General features: G+C 38.0%; 2 protein-coding genes across 3 annotated transcripts; both read right to left on the minus strand.

Annotated features, from left to right (window-relative positions):
- Positions 1-859: 859 nt before the first annotated feature.
- LOC118279085 (uncharacterized) lies at positions 860-2,615 on the minus strand. Its single transcript, XM_050698474.1, has 5 exons — positions 2,499-2,615; positions 2,060-2,182; positions 1,631-1,788; positions 1,397-1,548; positions 860-1,118 (listed from the first exon to the last, which is right to left on the minus strand). The coding sequence occupies exons 3-5, from the start codon at positions 1,732-1,734 to the stop codon at positions 967-969; spliced, it is 408 nt and encodes a 135-aa protein (XP_050554431.1). The 5' UTR covers positions 1,735-1,788; positions 2,060-2,182; positions 2,499-2,615; the 3' UTR covers positions 860-966.
- A 6,251-nt stretch (positions 2,616-8,866) lies between these two features.
- On the minus strand, positions 8,867-22,409 carry LOC118279086 (clotting factor B). Of its 2 annotated transcripts, none has more exons than XM_050698449.1 (8): positions 22,283-22,409; positions 21,374-21,484; positions 19,756-19,864; positions 18,876-19,021; positions 18,129-18,218; positions 17,967-18,049; positions 17,241-17,369; positions 8,867-9,123 (listed from the first exon to the last, which is right to left on the minus strand). In XM_050698449.1, the coding sequence occupies exons 1-8, from the start codon at positions 22,323-22,325 to the stop codon at positions 8,965-8,967; spliced, it is 870 nt and encodes a 289-aa protein (XP_050554406.1). In that variant the 5' UTR covers positions 22,326-22,409; the 3' UTR covers positions 8,867-8,964. The 2 variants fall into 2 exon arrangements, with proteins under 2 accessions (XP_050554406.1, XP_050554405.1); XM_050698448.1 differs by having other exon boundaries at positions 21,374-21,487; positions 22,283-22,407.
- Positions 22,410-23,059: the final 650 nt, after the last annotated feature.

The raw sequence follows: 23,059 nt of genomic DNA on the forward strand, positions 1-23,059 counted from the left end.
TCAGGAATAGCGGGGAGACAAGGAACTAAGGTCCGTTTCTTTATTAGGTGCGTCATTAAAGGTAATGCCCATAATCTCCTCGCTGGGCAGGCGGGTTGGTGATCGCAGGGCGTAGTCTCGCACTAGTGACGCTGCTGCCCGTCACTAGTGTGAAGTTTGCCACGCCTACATTGCACGGTTACACTGCCATGTGTCGGTCGCCAGAGCCTCGTCCGGTAATCAGCAGGATGTACCACGAGCAGGTGAGGTTGACTGGGGCACTTTGATGTTTTTTGTGCTCCCTTACATCGCAAGGCTCCAATGAGATTAAAACAATTATGGTACCTACTTTATCATGGTCGTCGCGAAGAGTTACCATGAGTGATATGATACACAAAAGAGAATATGATTTAGTACATAAATAATATGAACTAATAAAATGCTTACCGTGAGAGTGACACAGGAGCAAGCACCTATCTTCAGATCGTACATCGATAACTGAAAATATTACATTACTTTTAAAATATAATATTCTGTAATAACTTAAAATAACAGGGACGTTTTGTATTGGGGTGGATCAAGGATTAGCTGAATTGTTATTTTTCAAATCATGGCGGCCCACCTTTAGCCTTATTATTATTATTGCCGAGGTAGGCTGGATTGTGTAATTGAAAAAACCAATAACTAAAAACAAACAGAAGGTTTATACCAAGAAGCAAAGCACTAGAGCGTCGAGCTTGGAAGCCGAACTGTTGGCAGGGGATGAGGCTCTTTGCCTCGGCAAAGATCCTTGATTTCCTTGATTTGATCATAAGGCGTTCGTTGATTTAGTCGAAGACGCTGAGCAGGCTGGCGGTAGGGGCGCGGGCGACAACTGCTCGGAGAGGATTTCGGCTTGATTCTGGTGTGCCAATCACGATTCATGTTTATTTAAATACTTTGCGAAAGATCGTAAACTTTGGCACATTTCTTCGAACGATCTCGTTATCAGTTAGTGTCCGGTGTTGAGTGAATGCGACATACCTTGTATATGACGGAACCATCGTTGTCGGGCCCAGCGACCAGTTTGAACTGCTCTTGGTACATGAGCACTCGTCTTGACTGACAGGCCTTATGGTACATCTCCTGCGTCGTTTGGACTGCAACCAAAGTAAATTTTGCACAACGGCGCGTGGTTCTTATTACTGGAACACCCTGTCTACATTGGCTTTACAACATCATTTACCGCGTACCTGCACGCACACATCAACTGCTAGGGTGCATTTTGGCGACTGTACCTTATACGTAAATGGCAAGGATGCTATACCTGCGCTTGATCTATAACACACATAGAGGTAGCCAGTAACTTGTAGTCGGGAAGGGTGCTACACTGCTACGGGTGCACTAGCTCTATCAAATAAAACACATGCCTACTTACACGGGTATATAGCGATCGCATGTTCATCATTTTCGTAGGTAGGTGCGACTGTGAAATAATTTAATTTTGTAGCCTCTCTAGACTTTGGCCAACTGAGATAGTCGTGTCGAAAGACGAAGGCACTCGTCCGTCGCGTGGGAGGGTTGATTACTCTGTAAAATAATACGTATAATCAGTAATTTATTGGCTCTAGCACAGTAACGTATATGTGTGTGTGTACACAGAGGTACGTACGATTGGATTTCATGAATATGTACTTCTTCTGCCTCGTCGGCGCCGCTCCGGCCGGCACTGTCGCCGAGCGTGACCGAGTTGATCCAGGAGAAGTAGTGCAGCATGAAGATGAAGCGGGCTGGCACTCCGCAGCCCGGCCCGTGCAGGCTGAACCCGATCTGCAACTCCAAGTCTAAATAAATCACTCTGCTGTTTACCTACATAATCATGGCGAGTGATTCAGACAGAGGGCGCGATGGACGCGCAGCTCGAGTCGCCAGTTGCAGTGCGACACTCGCCGCGTCGCGTGTCACGGAATGATGCTCATGAACATGAGCTTCTAGCATGGCTTGAACCTAGTCGAGTTCCTCTCCAAACAGCCTCGTGAGTAAGCCGGCATGCGGCAGAATGGAAGTGGCAGCTAGAGATGCCGCAGAACGTGGTACGTACGAGTGTGAACCAGCCGGTGGTGTTGGAGGCCAGCACCAAGCCGTTCTCCCAGACGCAGGGCGCGCTGCTGTGCTGGTGCACTCCGCACACGTACGACTGAGGCTTGCGCCGCACGTCTACCAGCTGCAAGCCGACCAAACCAAGTTACAGCTGGCACCAGACATTTCTTTTAAATCCGCATACATTGAGAGCTGAAGGTCATTTATTTTAGTAAAAAAGTACCTCCTATACACACGTAAAAACACACAAATAAATGAATGCAATAGAGTATTGAGTATTTTCTGGAAGGTTATAAACATGACTCGGTGATAATTCCTTCATGTGAGAGAACCACGCTACACCTATTATAATGCTTGACACCGTGTAAACCGCTTTGTACGTACTTATATTACATAGGTTTCATTAAATGAATAATTGAAAATGAGTAATGACTACTCACGCCCTCTGCCGTATAGAACTGGTCACATTTCTGGTTCTCCACCGATTGGATCTTGTAAACTATTTTCTCCAATTTGTCGTTGTCTGTAACAATGTACGACAAGCTTCGGAAGATACAATGAAGAGCAAGGCGTTTTTAATTTTACTTCCCAGCCAGACACACTTTGGGCCAGACACACTTTGGGCCAGACACACTTTGGGCCAGACACACTTTGGGCCAGACACACTTTGGGCCAGACACACTTTGAGCCAGACACACTTTGGGCCAGACACACTTTGGGCCAGACACACTTTGGGCCAGACACACTTTGAGCCAGACACCCATGCGAAACTGGGGCGCTAGTATTATAATTATATGTATAACATCAGGTATTACCGTCCGTATATCCGAAGAGGTAAAGTTGTTTGGGGTCGTACATCGTGTGCGTGAAACATATTGGAACCACCGGACCTGTGCACATACAAATACTTGTGTAAATGCGCGACATATTCGACACACATACAATGCGGTAAGGGAAATTCAGAACCTACTCTTTTTTTGAAGTCGGTTATAAAAGCGATTCACCAAGTGGTGATGGCTGAAAATTAAAGTTATAGTTGAGGAGCTTACTGTCATTATAGTCGAGGAGCTCACTATCATTATAGTCGAGGAGCTCACTGTCATTATAGTCGAGGAGCTCACTGTCATTATAGTCGAGGTGCTCACTATCATTATAGTCGAGGAGCTCACTATCATTATAGTCGAGGAGCTTACTATCATTATAGTCGAGGAGCTCACTGTCATTATAGTCGAGGAGCTTACTACCATTATAGTCGAGGAGCTCACTGTCATTATAGTCGAGGAGCTCACTATCATTATAGTCGAGGAGCTCACTGTCATTATAGTCGAGGAGCTCACTATCATTATAGTCGAGGAGCTTACTATCATTATAGTCGAGGAGCTCACTGTCATTATAGTCGAGGAGCTTACTACCATTATAGTCGAGGTGCTTACTGTCATTATAGTCGAGGAGCTCACTATCATTATAGTCGAGGAGCTCACTACCATTATAGTCGAGGTGCTTACTATCATTATAGTCGAGGAGGTTACTGTCATTATAGTCGAGGAGCTCACTATCATTATAGTCGAGGAGCTCACTATCATTATAGTCGAGGAGCTCACTACCATTATAGTAGAGGTGCTTACTGTTATTATAGTCGAGGAGCTCACTACCATTATAGTCGAGGAGCTCACTATCATTATAGTCGAGGAGCTCACTACCATTATAGTAGAGGTGCTTACTGTCATTATAGTCGAGGAGCTCACTACCATTATAGTCGAGGTGCTTACTGTCATTATAGTCGAGGAGGTTACTGTCATTATAGTCGAGGAGCTCACTATCATTATAGTCGAGGAGCTCACTATCATTATAGTCGAGGAGCTCACTATCATTATAGTCGAGGAGCTCACTACCATTATAGTCGAGGTGCTTACTGTCATTATAGTCGAGGTGCTTACTGTCATTATAGTCGAGGAGGTTACTGTCGTTATAGTCGAGGAGCTCACTATCATTACAGTCGAGGAGCTCACTATCATTATAGTCGAGGAGCTCACTATCATTATAGTCGAGGAGCTCACTATCATTATAGTCGAGGAGCTCACTATCATTATAGTCGAGGAGCTCACTATCTTTATAGTCGAGGAGCTCACTGTCATTATAGTCGAGGTGCTTACTATCATTATAGTCGAGGAGCTCACTATCATTATAGTCGAGGAGCTCACTAGTCGAGGAGCTCACTAGTCGAGGAGCTCACTATCATTATAGTCGAGGTGCTCACTACCATTATAGTCGAGGTGCTTACTGTCATTATAGTCGAGGTGCTTACTGTCATTATAGTCGAGGAGGTTACTGTCGTTATAGTCGAGGAGCTCACTATCATTACAGTCGAGGAGCTCACTATCATTATAGTCGAGGAGCTCACTATCATTATAGTCGAGGAGCTCACTATCATTATAGTCGAGGAGCTCACTATCATTATAGTCGAGGAGCTCACTATCATTATAGTCGAGGAGCTCACTATCATTATAGTCGAGGAGCTCACTAGTCGAGGAGCTCACTAGTCGAGGAGCTCACTATCATTATAGTCGAGGTGCTTACTGTCATTACAGTCGAGGAGCTCACTATCATTATAGTCGAGGAGCTCACTATCATTATAGTCGAGGAGCTCACTATCATTATAGTCGAGGAGCTCACTATCATTATAGTCGAGGAGCTCACTATCTTTATAGTCGAGGTGCTTACTGTCATTATAGTCGAGGTGCTTACTGTCATTATAGTCGAGGAGGTTACTGTCGTTATAGTCGAGGAGCTCACTATCATTATAGTCGAGGAGCTCACTATCATTATAGTCGAGGAGCTCACTATCATTATAGTCGAGGAGCTCACTATCATTATAGTCGAGGAGCTCACTAGTCGAGGAGCTCACTAGTCGAGGAGCTCACTATCATTATAGTCGAGGAGCTCACTGTCATTATAGTCGAGGAGCTCACTGTCATTATAGTCGAGGAGCTCACTGTCATTATAGTCGAAGAGCTCACTGTCATTATAGTCGAGGAGCTCACTATCATTATAGTCGAGGAGCTCACTGTCATTATAGTCGAGGAGCTCACTATCATTATAGTCGAGGAGCTCACTGTCATTATAGTCGAGGAGCTTACTACCATTATAGTTGAGGAGCTTACTGTCATTATAGTCGAGGAGCTTACTACCATTATAGTTGAGGAGCTTACTATCATCATAGTCGAGGAGCTCACTATCATTATAGTTGAGGAGATTACTGTCATTGTAGTCGAGGAGCTCACTATCATTATAGTCGAGGAGCTCACTATCATTATAGTCGAGGAGCTCACTATCATTATAGTCAAAGAGCTTACTATCATCCGGCACGGCGAGTTTGACGACGGCAATGGAGCTGTACACGACGGTTTCATACTCCGGGTGGGTGACGTAGGACAGCGGCCTGTAGTTAACTAGCGCGCCGCCTTTCGTCAGGAACATCGCTGTACTCTCTCTAGAACGATAAACCACAGATGTTTTCTATTTAAATATTGAAACTCTGAAAATAATTCTTGTTTAACATTTATTTGGGGGTTAGGGGGCTACTGATAATCGAAATAAGCCCAATAATACTTTGCCTGTCCCGGGAATCGAACCTGAGTCCCCTTGTCCGGCAGTCACATTTGTGATCACTAGACCAACGAATCAGTTATATATTATTTATAATTAATTAAGTAACATTTTTATAATGTGTTTTACTTGAATACTTACAAGAAGATATCGTCCGGTACTTGCGCGACGTCGTCGGCATTGGCGAGCGCATACTGCGGCTTAATGAGCACGATTGCAGTCACTGCATACTGCACCTCGTCCCCGTTGTCTGTCAGATATATAAAACTACGTTTGAAAATTATAAACATTCTTTTCTTAAAAAGAAAAAGAAAAAACACATTTATTCAACACTACACACAAAGCAACATAAATATAAATAAAATTGGCATGAACAAACAGCAAATCAAACATACTTCCAAATGTCTTATTGGACAACATGCCTTACGCTACACGGGTCCCCCACTCAGTACAAGTTTTTTTTTGAGGGGAGAAAATCATCCAATCCCGCCTTGGGCGAGGCGAGAGGGAGTGTCAGACTCTTACTGACTAAAAACCACCCCGTTCCTACTCCTGCTTTTCGAGCTGAAGCCCCGGTAAATCCGCTAAGTAGTCCGCAGCTCCAGATCAGACATCAGCCCTACTGGGCCCCATCTGTGGAACTCAGTACAAGCCAGGCACACGATGGACTTACCTATCTTCACCTTGAACAGGCCGAGCCAGCTGAACTGGGAAGTGGCGCCCATGTTGCCGTCGCCCAGTAATATGATCTTCTGTTTGTCGCACCGCTCGCGGTGTGTCAGGGATTGCTCTGTCACAGACGTCAGTAAACCGCTTAGTCATACAATTGTAAGAACTCGATCTCAACTCAGAAATAAAACGATAATTGCTTGGATATTCGCCGATATAATTTTCACAAATTCACAAAACCAAACATAGTATCGTTCCGTTCAACGGTCAAAATTCAAGTGCGTCGACAAAAATCATCACCCACAACTATGACAGTTGAGACTAATGTTCCAACTACCCGCAGTTAACCGTAACTCTCAAACTAGCCGATCACTACTTCAGTTACGCGTATCTGTCAATATTACCACTAGAAAAACTACAAGACTGTTTACATGTCCATGACATCTGACAGATACCCGCCACCCAAGCAATAATCGACCAATACAAATAATAACACGATTAGCCTTACACAATCTTCATTACCAAAGGCTGTAGTTCTGTTGTCGTTATACTATCGTTTTGTTATGGGATAAGCAGAGCTAGGCAATGAGCCGGCCGGTCAGTTAATGGAAAGCTATCCGTGCCACCAATGGACCGACACAAGAAGATTTAGTTACAAATGGGTTGCCGGTTGTAGGATTTGAGAATTACACTTTACTCAGTGATTACTTAATTGACTACTGTGTAAACATTTCGACGTGTGGGTACCGCGCCGCAGTGCGACTATGCGAGGGTACGCGACCCTCTTAGCAAACCAAACGAAAAACTAAAGCATTCATTACAGCTAGGAATTAATTACAATTATTACGCACTTACCGAATAAAATAATCGAAATTCCCAGAAAGATCACAGTTCTACACATGATTTTATGAAGATACTAATTAGCAAACCCGACGAACTCCGTTTCGGTTTTCTGCCTTTCTCTTGATTTTTTTCCTGAATTTTCTTTGCTATAAACCTCACGGAGCCCGACACCTTTCCATCGAATTCATCGTGGAAATCGGTTCGTGCGTTCTGGAGCTATAGCGTCAAGAGACACCCGACTTATTTTTGTATTATAGATAAATAATTACAGCGATAATTCTGTGCACCACACACACTGTGACACGTTCGATGGTAAAACAAATGTGACATCCGACGCGTTTGGATCCGATGTACTTATATACCGACCGGCACAGCTTGTACTGCACGCGCAGATGATGTAATTAATGGAGTAACCAATCCGCTGCGCTATGCTTGTATAAATTAATATTTCATATAAATTCGCCGCAAAAAGCAAGCGATGGTGAGAAGTAAGCGTCGAACCAACGTCACGAGAGCCGCATCGTAAAGTTGTTAAAAGAGGAACTCAAAAAACCAGCCATATTTTTTACACAAAAAAATCACATTATGGTGACGTCACACGGCACCAAGCGGCATCGCAGGGCGTCGAGCGACACGGCACGTCTCGACGTGAGCTGACCATTTGACTGTAGTTTCAGTGTTCCCTATAATAGGTAGCATGGTCTTCTAATACTAATCTCAGCATAAAAAAACTCACAAACTGTGAGGTATGTGGTTCAGTAGATCATCTCACACACACATCTATCGAAAGAATATGTCAGATTCTTATCTGCGAAAGAGTTCTGCTTAGTAGTTCAGTGTCTAATTCCTAAACCACTACCTAACCTCACCCATTGAGTCAGGGTGGCATGGCACTTGTAACGCCTCTGGTGTTTCAAGTGTCCATGGGCGGCGGCGATTGCTTACCGTCAGGTGATTCATCTGCTCGTTCACCAGCATATTCCATAAAAAAATATCATAACGTCGAATACTACACCCTCACCCAACATTCGTCCAGGATCAGAATCTACTCGAAATGTGTGTTTAAATTCCACGCGAGTGAAGCCGCGGGCGGGAACTAGTGTGCACTAAAGTAATCAATCACGTTGGCCCTCCATGTGTTGTTCACTCAGTGTTACCAAATCTAAATATTCGGATGTTTGCATTTGCGCTAGACATCACGCAGTCTTGCAATAGACGCGTGCTGTATAAATTACGGTGCTATGCTAAATATTGCTGGCTGACACCTTTAGTGAACTATTTCCCCGACGAAATAAACAAAAATGAACACAATCATTAAATTGTTTAATTCACAACAACAGTAAATGTAATTTGTCGTTAGTTTCTGTTTATATTATTACGTGGGGACAGTCACTTTAGTATATGGCGTAGCGCTTCGCTTCAAGTTTCCTTGTGCGAACTGCTAGGGAGTGGAACTCCTTGCTGTAGTCTGTGTTTCCTGATGGGTATAACCTGGGTGTCTTCAAAGCCCGAGTGAATAGATTGCTTATGCGCAGGCGTATCGTAGGCCGCACCATCACTTACCATCAGGCGAGATAGCGGCCAAACGTCGGCCCATTAAACATAAAAAAGTATATTTATTTGAAAATAACCTAATATTACATTTTTAATAATACTATAAAAATAAGTGAATAATGGACACATGTTATGAAACTACTAATAAAATTATAAATAAACCTAGAACTACTCCTTCCATTAACTACAATAAGTGTTTAGGACTTAAAAGAAGGGTTTTGTCGTAGAAGCGAATTAGATTGGTTCGAGTTGGTCCACGGAGTGTCCGTAGTCGGGCGCGTCGTACATCTCCTCCGGCTCAGTGGTGGTGGCAGCGATCCAGGGCAGGAAGGGGAACACGTCGATGAAGCGAGCCGGGGCCGCGCAGCCAGGACCGCGGACACCGAACCCGAGCTGAGGGACAGGCGACAGTCTCTGTAGCCAGCTGGATTTGGCGACTACAAATATGTATTATTTTGTCTTTTATGGATTTTTGTCAAAATTCTTTCCGACCACACAACATCATCAACAGTTTATAAATGACCACTGCTGACTAATCAAATCAGAAAAAAATCCCACAAAGGCCTCTTCTCCCATGGATAACGTTTGAAATTTAACCTTAAAACTTATAATTAAGTAGAAATTCTAAGAATGGGCTTAACGTTTGTCAGTGTTGTCTTAGATTTTAGAAAGACAATCTTAGAAAGTACGCAGGTATTTTACTTTACTACTACAATTATATCTCGGAAAAAGTCACATTGGTACTTGCCGTCGAGAGGTTTTGAACGCGCGCCCTCATACATAAGAAGTGGGCTTTAGAAGCTCGAAGGATAGTGCGCGCGATTCCAGACAGAGGGCGCGATGGGCGCGATCCTCGAATCGCCAGTAGCAGCGCGACAATCGCCGCGTCGTGTGTCGCGGAATGCTGCTCATGAATATGAGCCTCTAGCATGGCTTGAAACTAGTCGAGTTCCTCGTCAAAACAGTACATGAGTAAGCCGATAACATAATAATTAATTTAGTATGTCTCACGAAAGGTACAATGAAATTCATAACGCGAGAGTCTATATGTGATACAGTCAGGCGACACGACTGACTAGATATAATATATACTAGCTTTTGCCCGCGACTTCGTTCGCGTGGAATAGTGACTTCCGGCAAATTTTTGGTTTTAACCACATAGTTCCCATAGCTATAGGCTGATGATGATGATGATGATGATGAGTTCCCGATCTCGCGGGATCTTTTCAAAAATGAGATGTGGAAGATATTCCAGGGAACTCTTCAAAAATCAACATAATGAGCTCTGCGTTTGATTTTAATAGATGTATACTCACTTAGGGCATTGAAAAAATAGTTTAAAAACGGACTTTAACTAAAGAAATATTATAATCTTTCCGAACTTAAGATGAAAACTAACTTAAAACTAAAGAAAGCTACGAATTACGAATTTATAACAATTAAAAAAGAAATTATATTAGAACCTATCCTTTATGCTATAATAACCAAGCTTAAACTAAATAATTTAAAAGAAACGACTTAAATCTAATCTAATTAATTTATAAATTAGACTTACAATTTTATTAAAAAAACTAACTACAGTAACTACTAATAATCGATATCAAACTAAACCTACGTTAAAAAGTTTAACCAGAAAACCAGGAAAACCCAACAAATAAACTTATTAATTGACAAATACAACGAAACCAATTTAGAATATACGAAACAGCAGGACCACTACAGACAAATAATCATACGACTGATAATACACATTTTCTACAATAGTACCGAAGCGCTCGGCCGATACCCAACCAAATAATTGTAACAAAACCATAGCGCAATCTATTTCGCTCCCAACGCCATCTATCGAGGATAAAGACAACTTGGATTATTTATTTATACTCCGTTCGGGCATTTTCTTTGTACTAAAAGTTTAATTATATTGATATAATTTTTTTCATACCTTTTTACTATTTGTTAACTTTTTTTCGATGAATTAAAACAATAACATGAACCGAAGTCGTGTAACGATCGACATAGAATTATCTATATAAGATTATTCTCTAATTATAGGTTTGAAGAATAAACTTGCGTTGCTCTGTAAATGAAGAATTTTATTTTTACACATTTTATAACAAAAATAACATCTTAAAACTTACATTGATTCATTTACAAGTGCATAACAAAATCAAAATCAACCTGTAAATGAAGAAACGACAATTAAAGTTTATTCTTAGATATCTCTTTCTTCACAATTGTGAGTTACATTTTAAATAAAGAAATATTTAACTAAAATAACATCCATCTTTTCTTTAATAGAAAAATAATCTTGACACCCAATGTCACATTTACCACAAACAAAATAGTTTCATAAAATAAAATAAAATAGGTTTCATTCAAACTAAAAATTAAAGAAAATAGTATAGTATTTTACTTTACATCTCCCCCCCTTGGAAAAGAAAATCTATAAAAGTGGAAAAGAAAATCTATAAATATACGGATACTGGAACAAGCTTCGTGACATGAAATAAATTTGACTCAGTTTTCTTGTGCCCAGTATCAATTCTATATATTGATTTGGATATTTTTTCTATAATCTGAAAAGGACCAATTCTCAAATGATCTAATTTTTTTCTGTTCAGCTTATTGCCATTTTCCACATACACCATATCACCAACATTAAATTCATGGTATTCTCTATTCTTATCAAATAATATTTTGTTGTAATTGTGAGATTTTATTGTATTTTCTAGAGCTGTTGTTCTATCTCTTATCCAGTCTTGTTGTGTTTTTTCTTCCTTCAACTCTTTAGGTAAAATCGTAGCATCTGTACCATATAAAAGATAACTTGGTGAAAAACCAGTAACTGAGTGAATAGTTTTATTATATTTTTCTACACATTCATGAGCTATTTTTGTCCAAGCTCGTGTATTTTCCTCTTCATTAATTTTACATCGAATTTTGTTTACCAATGTTTGGTTTAACCTCTCATTAAGACCATTGGAGAATGGCGCATTTACTGCTGTGAATATCATTGGAATCTGTTTTTCCGCTAAGAATCTCTTAAATTCTTTTGAATTTATTCCAGGGTACTGATCGGTGAGAATCATTCCGATATTATCTGTTTCTGATATGTTTGTAACCAGTTTTATAAAATCATTTGCTCCTTGGGTTTTTGAAGTCAGGACAAATGCGTATCTTGTAAAATGATCTACCAGTAGATGTAAATATTTCTTTGTAGACCTTGATCCTCCAAAACCTCCAATTGTGTCTATAGAGACTATTTCAAATGGCTTCGTGGCCGGACCTAAGTGTGACATAAATCCAATTTTCCCTTGTCCTCTTGATTTATTTTTTATACAAATCTCACAATTCTTACTTATTTTTTTGATATTTTCCGTCAAATTTCTAGCTATGTATAGTGGACTAAGTGTTTTCTGCATCTGTTTGATTCCAATATGACAAAGGTTCTTATGTACTTTATTTATAAGTTCTATGCTGAATTTCTCTGATAGCATTATTTTTTCCTTGTTCCTGACTTTTTTATAGTATATATTTTGTTTTTTTATCATTCTGTCTTTATTCTTTTGTATTTCTTCATTTTTATTTTGATCTATTAAAATATCCTGCAGGTTAATTACATTTACAATCCTCAGTTGTTCATCTTTGTTCTCATCTGATCCCAATACAGGGTTTCTACTAAGACAGTCTGCTTCTAAATTGTCTTTTCCCGGAGCATATTTAATATTAAAATCATATTGTGACAGGTAATACATCAAATCACCTAATTCTTCGTCGGTCCTTGATTTCAAATTCATGTTTTCCAGTGGCTTGTGGTCTGAATAAACTGTAAATGACTTACCTATCAGCCAGTATTGCCAGTATCGTACTGCTTCTTTAATTGCCAAACACTCTAAGTAAATGGCTTTTTTCTTTTTTGGGTTCCATTTAACTTCTTTGAAAAGTATGCCACTGGTTTTTCTCTTCCATCAGGTTGTATCTGTTTCAATATAGCTCCAACTCCTTCTATTGATGCATCAGTGTAAATATTTATTGGCAAGTTTGGATCGTATATTTCTAAAACTGGTTGTGAACAAAGTAAAGCCTTTATCGTATTAAATGCTTTTTCACATTCATGGGACCAAATGAATTGTTGATTTTTCCTTAACAAATTATGTAGTGGATCTAGTATAGTTGCACTATTTGGTATATATTTGTGGTAGAAGTTTATTTTTCCCAAAAATTGTCTAACATTTTTCTGAGTCTTCGGAGTTGGAAAATCCTTTATTGATATTAGATTATCCTTAATCGGTTTTACAGTATTATTTTGTATTATATGACCCAAGTATTTTACGGTGTCTGATGCGAAATTGCATTTGGTAAATTTCAATCTAAATCCTTCTAATTGTATTGCTTCTAACAGTTGTTCTAAATGGTTTACATGTTCTTCAAAATTCCGAGAAAAAACTAATATGTCATCAATATAGTTTACTGTAAAGCTTGTAAGATTGTATTTTCTTAGTATACTACTGAGTATTCTTTGAAAAATTGCTGGTGAGGTCTTCAATCCAAATGGCAAACAAGTCCATTGGAAATGTCCTTCTTGTGTTATAAATCCTGTCTTTCTTCTATCTTCAATTCGTAAAGGAATAGCCCAAAATGCAGAATTTATGTCTAAAGCTGTAAAATACATACAATTTCTAGTTTTTTCCATTAGATCTTCAATTAAAGGGAATGGTTGGGCTTGAGGTACCACTATTTTATTTAGTTCTCTGAAGTCAATACACAATCTTGACTTCTTATTTTCTTCTCTTTTAAAGGCTAATGTCACCGGTGCCGCAAATGGACTGTATGATTCTTCTATAAGTTTATTGTCTAGTAGGTTAGCTATTTGTTTTTCTATTTCTTTTTTGTCTTCTATAGTGCATTTGTAAGGCCTCTTACAGCAGTATTTATCTACTAATAAGTCTATTCTGGCTTCATACCCATTCACAGTTCCTATATCGTATTTATCCTTGGCAAAAACCGATTTATATTTTTGTATTAATTTATAAATTTTTTCCCTTTTATCTTCTTCTAAATGATTTACTTTTATTTCAAATTCCTTTTCTTTAATATGTTCATTAAAATTAATCTTATATTCCTTTACATATTCTTTACTTTCATTTTTTTCTTGTATATCTCTTCCTCTTGTTTTATGTTTTCTTGACGTAAGTATTGTTTTTGAGTTATTTTTAACTCCTCATTTTGTATCAACTCGTATGCCTTTATCATGTCTAATCCTATTAAAAAATCATATTTGAAATTTGGTTCATCAATGACGTAAACATTTACATTTTCTTCTTTTTCGAAAATTTTTATTTTTAGATTTGTCAAACCACTGGTCTTCTTCACACCATTAATTGTAACTAAATTTTCTTCATTTGCATTATTTTTCTTGGTTTTTAATTTTAATAATTTGGAATTAATGAGAGAAACATTCGAACCTGAATCATATACTCCATATATTTCCAATTTATCATTTATTAGTAGTTTGACTCTTATTAATGGTGTTACTATTAGTTTTTTTGTTCGTTTTCATTTAACTCTGCTTCAATCACTGAATTATTCACATGCCTTATAGATTTTCTATCAAATGTATTGTCATCTTTAACCTTAAACCAGCATGCAGCTTCGGGGTGGTAACGAGTACCTTTATTAAGCTTTTCGCATGTTTTGCATGGAGTACGTTCCTCAATTTTGTTATTTATCTTTTGATTTTCGAATTTTCTATAGACCCCATTCCTATTTTTATTTACCAAATGTTCATACTTTCTCACTTCATTGAATAGGTCTACTGTATCCTTCATTGCTTCTCTATTTATCTTCTCCCGCACAAATCCAGGTAAACCTGCAGCAATTAAATCCACCAGCGTACCTGTATCTATTGATCTTCTCATGTCCAGAATAAGTTTTTCCTTTTTAATAGCATAGTCCACCAATGAACCATCCTTGTATTTAAAAAAAAGGGCATAAGTCACTTGGTTCCAGCCTTGATTCGCAAATGATTCACAGAACTTATTTTTCCATATCTGCCAGTCAGAGTTTAGTGTTAACTTTATAATCATAGAACTGTACCAATCAACACAACTTTTGTCCATGAATAGTCTTAGTATTTCAATTTTTTTCTCATCTTCCAAAATGTCAAAACGTAAACATTCTTTTTCAAAAATATCAATCCATTGGTTTGGGTTTGTATTTTTACTTGTAAATTTTTCAATCACAAACTTCTCTGCAATATATTTTAGATTCTGTTTTTTTTGATCTTGCGTGTTCTCAATCAATTTTGCAAATAATTTTTCCAATGAATCTGTATTTTTTTCTAATCCTCCAGATGTTTGCTTTTGTTCAATTTCTTCTAGATATTGCTCTCCAAATTGTAAATTACCATCTTCATCTATGTATACTTTTCTTAGTTCATCTGACATTGTCATCCAAACTTTTCTCGTTTGATGTCTTTTCTTTAAACTATTTTTCACTTTATTATACGCAGCTGTCTTTATTAACTCTTTATGAAGACTAACAGACTGTAGTTCTTCCGGTATAACAAACACTTTTTCATCTTTTGTTGTTATTGAGGTTACACAACAGACATTTGATTTCCCATCACTCGCTGGCATTAAAGCAAATTCGAAACGTAGCTGATCCATATTTTGCTTTATTTATTTAGGTATTTCAATAAACAAGATTGTCGTTTTATAAGATTATTCTCTAATTATAGGTTTGAAGAATAAACTTGCGTTGCTCTGTAAATGAAGAATTTTATTTTTACACATTTTATAACAAAAATAACATCTTAAAACTTACATTGATTCATTTACAAGTGCATAACAAAATCAAAATCAACCTGTAAATGAAGAAACGACAATTAAAGTTTATTCTTAGATATCTCTTTCTTCACAATTGTGAGTTACATTTTAAATAAAGAAATATTTAACTAAAATAACATCCATCTTTTCTTTAATAGAAAAATAATCTTGACACCCAATGTCACATTTACCACAAACAAAATAGTTTCATAAAATAAAATAAAATAGGTTTCATTCAAACTAAAAATTAAAGAAAATAGTATAGTATTTTACTTTACATCTATACTCCGTTAGAGCGTTTTCTTTGTACTAAAAGTTGTATTATGTTATATTTTTCATTGCTTTTTACTATTTTGTAAAAACAAATTTCCAATGAATTAAAACAATAACATGAACTGAACAATTGTAATTACACCATTGCGCGATCAACGCCATCTATCTACGGAGTATAGGAACAGCCCGACATAGTTCAATTCCGTACTATAAGTACGAAATTGAACAATAGATGGCGCTGTATGTCCGGAATATTTTTTTTATTTTTATTTTTTTTTTTATTTTTTTTTTATTTTTATATTTATTTTTATTTTTTTTTTTTTTTTTTTTATTTTTATATTTATTTATTTTTTTTTTTTATTTTTATTATTTTATTTTTTTTTTTATTTTATTTTTATTTTATTTTTATTTTTTTTTTTATTTTATTTTTTTTTTATTTTTATTTTTATTTTTATTTTTATTTTTATTTTATTTTATTTTTATTTTATTTTATTTTTATTTTTATTTTTATTTTTATTTTTATTTTTATTTTTATTTTTATTTTTATTGTTATTTTTATTTTTATTTTATTTTTATTTTATTTTTATTTTATTTTTATTTTATTTTTATTTTATTTTTATTTTATTTTTATTTTATTTTTATTTTTATTTTTATTTTTATTTTTGTTTTTATTTTTATTTTTATTTTATTTTTATTTTATTTTTATTTTATTTTATTTTTATTTTATTTTTATTTTTATTTTTATTTTTATTTTTATTTTATTTTTATTTTTATTTTATTTTTATTTAATTTTTATTTTATTTTTATTTTATTTTTATTTTTATTTTTATTTTATTTTTATTTTATTTTATTTTTATTTTATTTTTGTTTTTATTTTATTTTTATTTTTATTTTATTTTTATTTTATTTTTGTTTTATTTTTATTTTATTTTTATTTTATTTTTATTTTATTTTTTGATTTTTGAAATAAAAATATATCTATGTCCTTTCTAAGGTTCTAAACTATATCTGTACCAAATTTCAACCAAATCCGTCAAATAGTTGCGGAGATTAATGGTATAAGCATAGAATGTTCGACGTGATTCTTTAATTTGACATAACTTTTTTATTTATGAACCGATTGACATGAAACAAACACTAAATGTAAATTTAAGCATCCCACAATATATTCGTGAAAACCGCATCCAACTCAGATCAGCCGTTTCTGAGATTAGCGCGCACAGACGAACAGACAAACAGACAAACAGACAAACAGACAAACAGACAAACAGACAAACAGACAAAAAAAAAGTTAATTACATTTTTGGGTTCGACATCGACATAACAATAACCCCTGCTATTTTTTTTATTTTTATTTTCAATGTACAGACAGCACTTTTCTACGATTTTATTATATGTATATATATGTACCAGGTAGAAGATGCCCTCGCTGGCGTTGGAGACGAGCGCCATGCCGTTGTCCCAGGCGCAGTGCGTGGAGCCGTTCCGTGTCGCGTACCCACACACGTACGACGTGGGCTGGCTGTTCCTGGTCGGTAGCTGCCAACAGACACTCCATGTTTCATGAGGAACACTATCGTGGTGGACTTAGGTAGACAGGATAGATGCAACAAAGGCAAAGGCTCATATTAAGCATCAGCTCAGGCCGCGCAAGCACCCATTACGGGCTTATGCCCAATAGACTTATGATGACCCCGCTCGTAGAAGGCATCGAGGAAGCAACACCTTGACAGAAGCTACAGGCCGTCCTTTGGGGCCACGGGTGTATAGAGGAGGGACCGTAGACTTCAGGGAAGACGGCAGCACAGTGGTCACGTGCTACCGTGCATCTTGCACAGCGAGGCTCAAGGGAGACGCACGTCTTCCAAGGATGCCGTGACAAGCGCCGCACAGTGGGGGCTTCCGAGCAGGTCTATTAGAGGACCCGGTGCCCCTTACAGGTGCAGAGGGTGCCCACCGGGGTAGTTTTAGTGAGGTAAAAATCCCACAATCCCTAGTCTTTTATCCCCAGAAAGCTAGGCACCTTTGATGGTTCCCCCGTCATCAAAAAAAGGCTTATGATGACAAATAAAGAACATCAGCATTAGTCCAACACGTTGAGGACAGAGGAATGATGTATCAACTGCAATCACTTACGCCGACTCTGTTGTAGAACTCATCGCAGACGCTCTCGTCCAGGTACTGTATCTTGTAAATAACTTTCTGTAACACGCGGTTCTCTGGAAAACATAGAATGGAATCAGATTCATGTAAGGAAATAAAAGCGTAACGTTATGACGTCAGGTCATGGTCACTTACCATCTGTAAACCCAGTGAGGTACAGGAACTTAGACGATTGATGAGGAGCAGACGATGAGGGGCTCGGCAGACATATTGGATTCAACGGAACTGCAATGTAATCACATTATTATCCGTATAGCATTTAAACTAATTGAAATACACGTGAACTAATGTCCTAATGTAGGAAAGCACGAAGCGCTTCGCTTCAAGCTCCTTGTACGAAATGGTAAGGAGTGGACTTCTTTGCTGGAGTCTGTGTTTCCTGATGGGTGGAACCTGGGTATATTCAAGGCTCGAGTGAATGAGTGAAAGAGCTTGCTTATGCTCCACCGTAGACCGCATTATCGCTTACCACCAGGCGAGATAGTGGCCAAACGTCGACCAATCAAATCTATACTAATATTATAAAGCTGAAGAGTTTGTTTGTTTGTTTGTTTGTTTGAACGCGCTAATCTCCGGAACTACTGGTCCGATTTGAATAATTATTTTTGTGTTGAATAGTGCATTTATCGAGGAAGGCTATAGGCTATAAAACATCACGCTATGACCAATAGGAGTCAAGCAGAGCGTGTGAAACCGCGGGGAAGTAGCTAGTATAAAATAAAAATAGGAAGGCTCAACCAGTTCATCATCAGTAGCCAACATTATCATCATCAGCCCTTTGCCTGAGCATATACTGGTCCAATAGCACCTCATCGCTGAGCTCGCGCTGAAGGTGGTATTGGAATTTGAACCACAACTTAAGGAGATAGAGTTGAAACTCACAGTCGGTCACATCCTCGACATCCAGTTCGACTATGGCGATGGTGTTGACGGTGGTGTACTCGTACTCCGGGTGCGTGGAGTAGGACTTGGCCGGGGCCGTCCACTCCACGCCCTTCGCAGGCATGAACATCGCCTTGGTGTTTGACCTGGTGGAGCAGATATATCAACTACTAGCTACTTCCGCGCGGTTTCACCCGCTCTGCTTGGCTTCTATTGGTCATAGCGTGATGTTTTATAGCCTATAGCCTTCCTCGATAAATGCACTATTCAACACAAAAAGAATTATTCAAATCGGACCAGTAGTTCCAGAGATTAGCGCGTTCAAACAAACAAACAAACAAACTCTTCAGCTTTATAATATTAGTATAGATTTATGTTTTTTATTGCGCTGATCGCTTACCATCAGGTGACCCGTATGCTCGTTTGCCACCTATTCCATAAAAAAGACTGTGAAAGCACTCTCTGCCAGTGACATCGAAAATTTGATGGTGACCATAGAGGCTCTCAATGATGTGTGGCAAATTACTGCAGAGAGAATACCCCCAATGTAAACAGTTCTATTTAGCTTGCCCAGTTTGTATGTTTGTTTGTTTGAGCCAATTTTATAAATGGAATTTACGCTCTTCTTACTAATAGATCCGGAGCTGCGGACTGCCTAATGGGTTACTGGGGCTGCGGCTCAAAAAGCAGGAGTAGGAACGCAGTAGTTTTTAACCGACTTCAAAAAAAGGAGGAGGTTCTCAATTCGATCGTATACATGCTTTTTTAGTCAGTAAGAGTCTGACACACACTGAATGATTATACCCCTCACAAAAAAATGAAAAAAGGCTAGTTTAGTTAAATAACTTGGCCATTGCGACCGGTGCGAGCGATCACTCACTCGAACAGATGTCGCGGTATCCTGACGACGTCGTCTGCGTTGGCCAGCACATGCTTGGCCGTCACCAGGACGATCCCAGTCAGCGCCGTCGTCACCTTCTTGTTGTCATCTGTCCACAAACCACGTTAGCCTGAATATTTTAGAGTTTAGTTCAGCCAACGAGCCAGTCTTGGGTTAAATTTCCGTGTCGGACAAAGGATTACTGGACCTTTTTCGGTTTTTCTAAAATTTCTCAGTATTATCATGGAGTCTGGAATTGTGCCCAGTATATGGCAATAGGCTCACCCCCTATTACATGGGACTTATAACATAAATGGTAAAAAGTGGGTGTACATTGTATAGCGGCATTACGTGCCGTAATGTGCTCCTCTGAACTTAACCTACCTATATGAAACCAAAAAGCAAACGATTATAAAATAAGACATTCACAGATTTTTTGTAAATATGAGCAAATAAAAACTTAATTTCCCTTCAAAAAGTACAAAATAATAAAAGAAACCTAATCTTAAAGTACCTAAGAATATACTAATAATTCTAAAAAAAAAATACGTCGCGTTGGGGGACCGCTCCAAATTATTTCTTACTTCTCTACGATTTTTCATAAGTATCACATGCTTGGTGTTAACATTAAAGTAAATTAATGTTTAAGTACTCAATATAACGCAGAAAATAGAAATATAGCGGCGCGTATTCATGCGGTCCCCCAACGCGACGTATTTTTTTTTTAGAATTATTAGTATATTCTTAGGTACTTTAAGATTAGGTTTTTTTATTATTTTTTACTTTTTAAAGGGAAATTAAGTTTTTTATGTCGGGGGTTTTTTAAATTTTTAATTTAATTTTTTATTTCATACTTTTTATAGGTAGGTTAGGTTAAGTTAAGCTTAGTATATTACATATGCTTACTATAATAAAATTTCAATTCTTGTTAAGGTAAAGATTACATTCAAGGTCAAGCTCGTTCGCTTTGATTTTTTTTTTACTTATTAATTACTAGTTTTTGTTTCTATAAGTAGGCTAAAGATTACATTGGTGCAGATTTTATATTTTTGTATTTTATAAAATATTTAATTTTATTTTTAATTTTTTATTATTATTTTTTTATTTTTTTTTTTATTTTTGTTAATACGAAAAAATGATATCTTTCAATATTTTCTTTCAGTGCGGTTTCATTTGAGACCCCATCCCAGTATATTTGCAGACCTTCGGTTAATCTCCCGCTTACGTTACTTTCACCGCCCATAACTTTAAAACGGCTCAACCGATTTTCATCAAACATGTCTAAAAACACTCGCACATAAGTCCCCTTTAATACGAAAAAAACTAAATTGAAATCACTGCATCCGTTCGGGAGTTATGATGCCACAGACAGACAGACAGACAGACAGACAGACAGACAGACAGACAGACAGACAGACAGACAGACAGACAGACAGACAGACAGACAGACAGACACGTCAAACTTATAACACCCCTCTTTTTGCGTCGGGGGTTAAAAATAGCAAACGGCCTACAATGATGTTCTACTGCAAAATGCGTGCACACAAAAATGATTCTTATTACAACAATACGAAGAATTAATATCGTGAGTAAACAGAAGGTGTGAGGATATACCAACATGATTGTACTTTGAGTACTCCGAGCCAGTTGAACACTCCGGACTGTCCGAAGTTGCCCTCAGCTACTTGTGCCGTCGTTGCCTCGTCGCAGCGGGTTGCTGATGTCTCAACTGCTGGAAAAATAGCCCATACATACATACATACATACATGCGATCAATAGCGATGATATAACTCCTTTCCTTTCTTTTTCTTTTTAAGCGTTGCCCCACACTAGGACTATCTCCTGTGTCGTGGGTGCGTTTACAAACATACAAGTTCACATACACATATTACACATGACACCCAGACCCGAAACAACAATTTGTGGATCTCACAAAGAATTGCTCCGTGCGGGAATCGAACCCGCTACCCGTTGCGCGGCAGCCAGTTGCCCAGCCACCGCGCCAACCGTGTAGTCGAACTCTCCAAAATATAAGTGATGTATAGAATGATAATTTCATTGAAATCGTTACAAAACAAGCCAAAAACATCACACAGCCTTAATTAGGTTTAAAGTGTAATTTTGTTTCGGCATTTCTTCTCAGAGTAGTCGGATAGGAAATGCCGGCCTCATCTAGCTATTTGAAATATTGACGTGTAAAAGTGTTATTTTATAATCTATTTACAGAAATAAATATCATTTATCATTTATTTATAATTGATTATTTTTTGAAAACAAGATGAGCGAGATTTCTAGTTTCAATTGCATGAAACATTTCATACTAGAGTTCTCGTGGGATAAAATAGCTATGTGATAGCCTATGTGTTATTACAGACCATAATCTATCTCTATTCCAAATTTCATCAAAATCCTTTCAGTTGCCATCCAAATCTTACAAACTTTCGCATTTATAATATTAGTAGCCATTATCTAAAAAAAATGGCTTCTAAAGCTTTGAAATGTGATGAATATGAAGGACCAACTCACCAAGGAACAGCAGTACCAGTGTGCCCGTCAGTGTGCGTCGCATGCTTGCAGACGGATCACCGGCTGGTACCACGTGCGTAGTACATCGCGGCACAGCGCCGCTCGCGGCCGACCGTGTAATTACTACAAGTCATTCATCATTAATGGTTCATTAACTACCTACTCACGTGCAGTCTAGGAGTTAGGCTGCAGCCTTTTTTTTTTTTGAGGGGAGAAAATCATCCAATGACTTCTCTCGCCTTAGCTGAGAGGGAGTGTCAGACTCTTACTGAATAAAAACCACCCCGTTCCTTCCTGCTTTACGAATCGGAGCCCCGGTAAACCCGCTAGGTAGTCCACAGCTCCGGATCAGGCATTAGCCCTACTGGGTCTTTTTTTTTTGAGGGGGAATATCATCCAATGACTTCTATCGCCTTAGGTGAGAGGGAGTGTCAGACTTACTGAATAAAAACCACCCCGTTCCTACTCCTGCTTTTCGAATTGGAGCACCGGTAAATCTTCTAGGTAGTCCGCAGCTCCGGATCAGGCATTAGCCCTACTGAGTCTGTTGCCTCTTTGAGGCATTTATTTTTCAAGGTACCACCAACTTCATTGTTTATTTCACAGAATACGTGTGTGGTCTTAGTGTTAAGGGACAAAATAAACCAACACTCAGTGGGCGAGTCCTTGAGGTAGTCGCAGTCTTTCTTACAATGTTCCTCTGCCTAATAGAAATACGTTAAATATTTATAACAGCCGCGGTGCGAGTAATTAGCGTGTGCCGCCATGTTGCAGACA

The sequence above is a fragment of the Spodoptera frugiperda genome, chromosome 14 (genome assembly GCF_023101765.2).
Source record: "Spodoptera frugiperda isolate SF20-4 chromosome 14, AGI-APGP_CSIRO_Sfru_2.0, whole genome shotgun sequence".
NCBI classification, from domain to species: Eukaryota; Metazoa; Arthropoda; class Insecta; order Lepidoptera; family Noctuidae; genus Spodoptera; species Spodoptera frugiperda.

Bases quoted from the DNA above. Each gene is read 5' to 3' on its own strand.
- LOC118279086 (XM_050698448.1), bottom strand. From the start codon at position 22,325: ATGCGACGCACACTGACGGGCACACTGGTACTGCTGTTCCTTG. The intron at 18,050-18,128 runs GTAAGTGACCAT...TATGTTTTCCAG, and splicing joins CCTCACTGGGTTTACAGATG to AGAACCGCGTGTTACAGAAA. The intron at 9,124-17,240 runs GTACATATATAT...CCTGTCCCTCAG, and splicing joins GCGAGGGCATCTTCTACCTG to CTCGGGTTCGGTGTCCGCGG.
- LOC118279085 (XM_050698474.1), bottom strand. From the start codon at position 1,734: ATGCTGCACTACTTCTCCTGGATCAACTCGGTCACGCTCGGCGACAGT. The intron at 1,549-1,630 runs GTACGTACCTCT...ATTATTTTACAG, and splicing joins CATATTCATGAAATCCAATC to AGTAATCAACCCTCCCACGC. The intron at 1,119-1,396 runs GTAAGTAGGCAT...CTTTGGTTGCAG, and splicing joins TGCGATCGCTATATACCCGT to TCCAAACGACGCAGGAGATG.